Here is a 7,829-nt window from a genome sequence, read left to right on the forward strand (position 1 = left end):
TACCATGTTGTTGTCATGTTGTGTTGCTACCATGTGGTTGTTATGTGGTGTTGCTACCATGTTGTCATGTTGTGTTGCTACCATGTTGTCATGTTGTGTTGCTGCCATGTTGTTTTTCTACCATGTTGTGTTGCTACCATGTTAGTGTCATGTGGGGTTTCAACCATGTTGTTGACATGTGGGGTTGCTACCATGTTGTTGTTATGTGGGGTTGCAACCACATTGTTGTCATGTGGTGTTTCTACATGTAATAATAACATGTGTGATTTATATAAAGTTCTTTAGTAAAAAAACATTAGTGACATAATTTTGTATTTAATATTACATAGTAAACTTTAATAATTGTAATATGTATGTTTAAATGACTGTACTAAAGTTTTTAAATAAAATAAAAGGTTTGAAATAAAATGTAATTTACTTTCAATGAATTTAAATCTCTCTCCCTCTGTCTCTCCCCTTGGCTGGAAATGTTAAACGTCAAGAAGATGTGAATCTAGGGGGGCTCTTGCACACATGGGAACTATATGTACACAAAATAACTAACAACCTGGACCCCCAGGTGTCTTTAAAACATATGTTTTACTAACGACCTAAACAGATAATTTTTACCCTTTCAAAAATAGCTTAGGGGAGATGTCCGAGGGATGTCTCTGTCAAACCCCCCAAAATAAGCCCCAGAGGCCTCACACCATCCTCTTTGAAAGGTTCATTGTACTCTTTAACTATGCTTCCTTTACTGGCGACCTAAACAGATCACTTTTACCCTTTAAAAAATAGTTGTCAGCTATCCAGATTTAATGGTCAAGAGGTTGTGAACCTAGAGGGGCCCTTGCACACATGTTGTGTTGAGGTACACATATGTTTTCTGTTTATGAAGGAATAAATGATTGACAGGATATAGACCACAAAACAACAAAAGAAGAGAACTGTATTCTTAACGATGTGCCCTTTACTAATGACTTAAACAGATCATTTTACTCCATGAATAACCTTTTACTGCAGGGGGCTAAATCAGGGGCCTTTAATGCTACAGAAATGTTATGGTACCCTTCCCCAGATCTGTGCCTCAACACAATCCTGTCTCGGAGCTCTACGGACAATTCCTTCAACCTCATGGCTAGGTTTTTGCTCTGAGATGCACTGTCAACTGTGGGACCTTATATAGACAGGTGTGTGCCTTTCCAAATCATTTCCAATCAATTGAATTTACCACAGGTGGACTCCAATCTAGTTGTAGAAACATCTCAAGGATGATCAATGGAAACAGGATGCAACAGAGCTCAATTACGAGTCTCATAGCAAAGGGTATGAATACTACTTATGTATAATAACATTTGCAGAAATTTACAAAAAGCCTGTTTCCGCTTTGTCATTATGGGGTATTGTGATGTCATTATGGGGTATTGTGTGTAGATTGCTGAGGAAATTGTTTGATTTAATCCATTTAAGAATAAGGCTGTAACGTAACAAAATGTGAAAAAAGTCAAGGGGTCTGAATACTTTCCAAAGAAACTGTAAGTGATTGAGGAGAGAGCATAGTTGCTATATTAAAATTAAAATTATTGACCCATAAGAGAACACATGACCAAAGGAAGTCGTGACCCATATAGAATTAAAACAATATTCATCTTAATGAGAAATATAATCGAATAAACAAATGTTTGCATAATCAAAGACATGAAAATTGGCGCTAACATTGTATTTAGCTAGGATTTCATATGACCAGGAAGTTATTGAGAATAACAATAGACAATAGTTAATGTTGCTAGTTTAGGGATGAAGATAGTGAAGGTTCATCAATGTAAAGATGTTTTTAATTTGACGTGGAAACAACGTTTATTCAACCAGTGGGGGGCTTGTAAATGCCCCCAGGAAAGCGGAATGAGGAAGTCTTCATTGAGACAATGATAAACAGCAATCTGTGGGAGAGTTGTGGTGGATATTATAAAATAAGGATCTGCTGGAGTCCAAGTCAAACCAAGATTCTTTATTTCTGAGCTCAGAGAGAATAACAGAGTTTGGTATTTTATTAGGATCCCCATTAGCTGTTGCAAAAGCAGCAGCTACTCTTCCTGGGGTCCACACAAAACATGACACATAATACAGCACATCAATAGACAAGAACAGCTCAAGGACAGAACTACATACATTTTGTAAAAGGCACACGTAGCCTACATATCAATGCATACACACAAACTACCTCGGTCAAATAGGGGAGAGGGGTTGTGCCGTGAGGTGTTGCTTGGTCTGTTTTTGAAACCAGGTTTGCTGTTTATTTGAGCAATATGAGATGGAAGGAAGTTCCATGCAATAAGGGCCCTATATAATACTGTACGCTTTCTTGAATTTGTTCTGGAAACTTGGGGACTGTGAAAAGACCCCCGGTGGCATGTCTGGTGGGATAAGTGTGTGTGTCAGAGCTGTGTGTAAGTTGACTTGTAAGAACTTGGATGATATCTGTACATTATAGGAACACCTGTGATGACAAAAGTACAATGATTCTTGTGTTGCTTTAACTTGAGATTAAGAATCAGTGGTTGACACCTTGCAAGTGCATGAAAAGGTCAACTGTACAAAGTCAATGTCTGTGTGTAGAAACTATATTTTAGGTAACAGATGGATAAAGGGAACTAAGAGTTCCTGTTGATACTATGTTCCAGTCTTACTTCCAGTCTGACATGATAGCAATAAGGGGAAGAGTGATTGGGAAACTAACTGCCAATAACGCAATAAGCTGAACTCCGCCTAGCAGAGACATCTTTGTATTAGCAACTATTAATTATGAGCTTATATGGTATTAAAGTTAAGGGACATCACCCTGGGCGGGGTGATCCTCAGTAGGGGATAAAAGGGAAAACACCATCTTTTGAACTGAGTGTCTTGCTTGCAAATTTCTGAGTGTAAACTCCGGGGCGCAATCCTTATTAAACAAACTAACCTCTGATCAAATAAGTTTTCCTGTGGTATCTTGTGTGCTTCTCCCCATTGTGTATTATCTCATGTTGGTTGAGGTTGCTTTTCTGGTTTGAACTCCTTCCAACTCATTCCACACCGGGAGCAGTGGTAAGGCTTCTCCCCTGTGTGTATTCTCTCATGTTTTTTCAGATCCCCTGACCGGTTGCAACACTTTTCACACTGGGAGCAGTGGTAAGGCTTCTCCCCTGTGTGTATTCTCTCATGAGCTTTCAAGTTCCTTAAATGGCTATAACTCTTTCACCACTGGGAGCAGTGGTAAGGCATTTCCCCTGTGTGTATTCTCTCGTGTATTTTTAGATCCCATGACCAGTTGAAACACTTTCCACACTGGGAGCAGTGGTAAGGCTTCTCACCTGTGTGTATTCTCTCGCGTTTTTTCATGTTCCAAAACTGGTTAAAACACTTGCCACACTGGGAGCAGTGGTAAGGCTTCTCCCCTGTGTGTATTAGCTCATGGACTTTCAAGTTCCTTAAACGGCTAAAACTCTTTCTACACTGGGAGCAGTGGTAAGGCATTTCCCCTGTGTGTATTCTCTCGTGTGTTTTCAGGTTCCCAAACTGGTTAAAACACTTGCCACACTGGGAGCAGTGGTAAGGCTTCTCCCCTGTGTGTATTCTCTCGTGTTTTTTCAGATCCCCTGACCGGTTAAAACTCTTTCCACACTGCGAGCAGTGGTAAGATTTCTCCCCTGTGTGTATTCTCTCATGTCGGTACAGGTCAGTTAACTGGTTAAAACACTTTCCACAGTGGGAACATTGGTGTCTTCTTGTTGGTTTGGACGTCCCTGGTTCCTCTGAGTCTGGTCTTTCTCCTGCCAAAGACAGTGTGTTTTAAAAAAAAGAGACCTGAATGAAACCTCCACATGATAAATTGGCCTTGCTACGAGGGTAAATCCTAATCAGATCGCTCAATAACCTAAGGCCAGTTTTAACAATCTTGGTGTGATTTTAAAACAAATGTAGAGTTTCCTGGTAATTACTGATAATGTTTACATTACTTATTTATTCATTCTGTTTTTCAAGTCAGAACACAAAAAACTAAACCGTTCTAGGACACAAGACACAGACGTCGCTTAATTCCAATCGAGCAGGTGGTTCTAAATATATAACTTTCATTGCTGTATGATACAGAATGCGACCTACAGTCGTGGCCAAAAGTTTTGAGAATGACACAAATATTAATTTCCACAAATTTTGCTGCTTCAGTGTCTTCAGATATTTTTGTCAGATGTTACTATGAAATACTGAAGTATATTTACAAGCATTTCATAAGTGTCAAAGGCTTTTATTGGCAATGACATGAAGTTGATGCATAGAGTCAATATTTGCAGTGTTCACCCTTATTTTTTAAGACCTCTGCAACCCACCCTGGTGTCAATTAACCTCTGGGCAAAAACATCCTGACTGATGGCAGCCCATTCTTGCATAATCAATGCTTGGAGTTTGTCACTTATCACTTTTGCCTTATGGCAAGCTGCTCCTTCATGCTGGAAAAGGCATTGTTCGTCACCGAACTGTTGCTGGATGGTTGGGAGAAGTTGCTCTTGGAGGATGTGTTGGTAGCATTCCTTATTCATGGCTGTGTTCTTAGGCAACATTGTGAGTGAGCCCACACCCTTGGCTGAAAGCAACCCCACACATGAATGGTCTCAGGATGCTTTACCGTTGTCATGACACAGGACTGATGGAAGCGCTCACCTTGTCTTCTTCGGACAAGCTTTTTTCCAGATGCCCCAAACAATCGAAAAGGGGATTCATCAGAGAAAATGACTTTACCCCAGTCCTCAGCAGTCCAATCCCTGTACCTTTTGCAGAATATCAGTCTGTGTACAGATGCACTCACACCTGCCTGCTGCCATTCCTGAGCAAGCAATGTACTGGTTGCGCCCCAATCCCGCAGCTGAATCAACTGTAGGAGACGGTCCTGGCGCTTGCTGGACTTTCTTGGGTACCCTGAAGCCTTCTTCACAACAATTGAACCGCTCTGAAGCCTTCTTCACAACAATTGAACCGCTCTCCTTGAAGTTAATGATGATCCGATAAATGGTTGATATAGGTGCAATCTTACTGGCAGCAATATCCTTGCCTGTGAAGCCCTTTTTGTGCAAAGCAATCATGACGACACATGTTTCCTTGCAGGTAACCATGGGTGACAGAAGAAGAACAATGATTCCAAGCACCACCCTCCTTTTGAAGCTTCCAGTTTTGGGGGGGGGATTCAATTCATTTGCATGTCAAAGTTGGACTTTGCAATTAATTACAATTCATCTGATCACTATTCATAACATTCTGGAGTATATGCAAATTGCCATCATACAAACTGAGGCAGCAGACTGTGAAAATTCATATTTGTGTCATTCTCAAAACTTTTGGCCACGACTGTACACACTTCCTTAAACATAAAATAAGTAATTTTAAGTGGAAGTCCAAAACTTGTTTTTACGTCGAAGACACAAAGCACATCAGTAACATCTCCCCGTTTTGACTATCGCTGATGTCATATTTTGGGTAAAGTAAAAAAACAAAGTGAAATATTTGGGAAGATGTTCCTAAAACAGAGTAACTACAATAAACAAAAATACACTGCTCAAAAAAATAAAGGGAACACTTAAACAACACAATGTAACTCCAAGTCAATCACACTTCTGTGAAATCAAACTGTCCACTTAGGAAGCAACACTGATTGAATTTCACATGCTGTTGTGCAAATGGAATAGACAAAAGGTGGAAATTATAGGCAATTAGCAAGACACCCCCAATAAAGGAGTGGTTCTGCAGGTGGTGACCACAGACCACTTCTCAGTTCCTATGCTTTCTGGCTGAAGTTTTGGTCACTTTTGAATTCTGGCGGTGCTTTCACTCCAGTGGTAGCATGAGACTGAGTCTACAACCCACACAAGGGGCTCAGGTAGTGCAGCTCATCCAGGATGGCACATCAATGCGAGCTGTGGCAAGAAGGTTTGCTGTGTCTGTCAGCATAGTGTCCAGAGCATGGAGGCGCTACCAGGAGACAGGCCAGTACATCAAGAGACGTGGAGGAGGCCGTAGGAGGGCAACAACCCAGCAGCAGGACCGCTACCTCCGCCTTTGTGCAAGGAGGAGCACTGCCAGAGCCCTGCAAAGTGACCTCCAGCAGGCCACAAATGTGCATGTGTCTGCTCAAACGGTCAGAAACAGACTTCATGAGGGTGGTATGAGGGCCCGACGTCCACAGGTGGGGGTTGTGCTTACAGCCCAACACCGTGCAGGACGTTTAGCATTTGCCAGAGAACACCAAGATTTGCAAATTCGCCAATGGCGCCCTGTGCTCTTCACAGATGAAAGCAGGTTCACACTGAGCACATGAGCACATGTGACAGACGTGACAGAGTCTGGAGACGCCGTGGAGAACGTTCTGCTGTCTGCAACATCCTCCAGCATGACCGGTTTGGCGGTGGGTCAGTCATGGTGTGGGGTGGCATTTCTATGTGGGGCCGCACAGCGCTCCATGTGCTCGCCAGAGGTAGCCTGACTGCCAATAGGTACCGAGATGAGATCCTCAGACCCCTTGTGAGACCATATGCTGACACATGCACATTTTTACTATCATTCTTCATGTCATTTATCTGTTTCATAGTGTAGTTTCTTCTTCTTTTTATTCAGTTTAGTCACATGATTTCTCAATTTGCAATACGTTTGCCAATCAGTTATACAGCCAGACCTGCTTGCCAACTCTTTTGCATCCCTCTTCATCATACCATTTTTTGATTCCTCATCAATCCACGTGGATTGAACAGTTTTTACAGTAATATTCTTAATGGGTGCATGCTTATTAGTAACTGGGATAAGCAATTTCATAAATTGTCAAGGGCAGCGTCTGGTTGCTCATCATTACACACCACGGACCAACAAATATTATTTACATCAACAACATAGGAATCACTACAAAACTTATTGTATGACCTCTTTTACACAATATTAGGCCCAGCCTTTGGAACTGTGGTTTTCCTAGACATGGCTACTATATTGTGATCACTACATCTGATGGATCTGGATACTGCTTTCAAACACATTTCTGCAGCATTAGTAAAGATATGATCAAAACATGATGATTTCATTCCTCTACTGTTTGTAACTACCCTGGTAGGTTGACTGATAACCTGAACAAGGTTGACGGCACTGGTTACAGTTTGAAGCTCTCTCTTGAGTGGGCAGCCTGATCACAGCTTTCCTCCAGTATTAGTTAATTAATTAACAGTGTCTTGAGTTTAGTTTGCCTGTTCAACAGTCTTGTAAAGATAGGGGGTGTTGACTGGGACAGACAATGTAACATCCATAATGTTTTAAGGAAAAGTTTTTGTAAAACAAGCCCCTTAAATCAGATTATCTTGAAACTTTCTCTCTAAATCTAACTTTCATCAACGTTTATATGGTCTATTGGTTTCTCTCTTTTCATTGGCAGAATCCTTTTTCAGTGTTATGATATTCATAACATCCATATCCACCAGTCTATCTTCCTGTCAACTAACAGAACTCTGCTGGTTGTCCTGGTAACAGATACCAGTCTATCTTCCTGTCAACTAACAGAACTCTGCTGGTTGTCCTGGTAACAGATACCAGATCTATTGTATTTGTTCAAACTAAACTACAGCACTTACTTTGATGTGTCAAATCTGATCCTTTCTTCTCTTCTCCTCCTCTCACAGTTCCACTCAGCCCCGTTGTTTTCCTGCAGTCCACCAGCTGCACAGACAACCTCTTCATACCCAGCAGTAAGGTGCTACCGGGAGAGGCATGACACAGGGACTCCAGGAGGGAGGAAGGGCTAGCGTTGTCCTGGTAACCATAAAGAGGGGACACAGACACATATCATT

The 7,829-nt window shown here is 41.5% G+C and overlaps 1 protein-coding gene across 1 annotated transcript; it reads right to left on the bottom strand.

The window, feature by feature from the left end:
• Nucleotides 1-1,972: 1,972 nt before the first annotated feature.
• Nucleotides 1,973-7,786, bottom strand: LOC129846212 (zinc finger protein 239-like). Its single transcript, XM_055914214.1, has 2 exons — nt 7,614-7,786; nt 1,973-3,788 (listed from the first exon to the last, which is right to left on the bottom strand). The coding sequence occupies exons 1-2, from the start codon at nt 7,717-7,719 to the stop codon at nt 3,214-3,216; spliced, it is 681 nt and encodes a 226-aa protein (XP_055770189.1). The 5' UTR covers nt 7,720-7,786; the 3' UTR covers nt 1,973-3,213.
• Nucleotides 7,787-7,829: the final 43 nt, after the last annotated feature.

This window comes from Salvelinus fontinalis, unplaced genomic scaffold, assembly GCF_029448725.1.
Source record: "Salvelinus fontinalis isolate EN_2023a unplaced genomic scaffold, ASM2944872v1 scaffold_0479, whole genome shotgun sequence".
Classification (NCBI taxonomy): Eukaryota; Metazoa; Chordata; class Actinopteri; order Salmoniformes; family Salmonidae; genus Salvelinus; species Salvelinus fontinalis.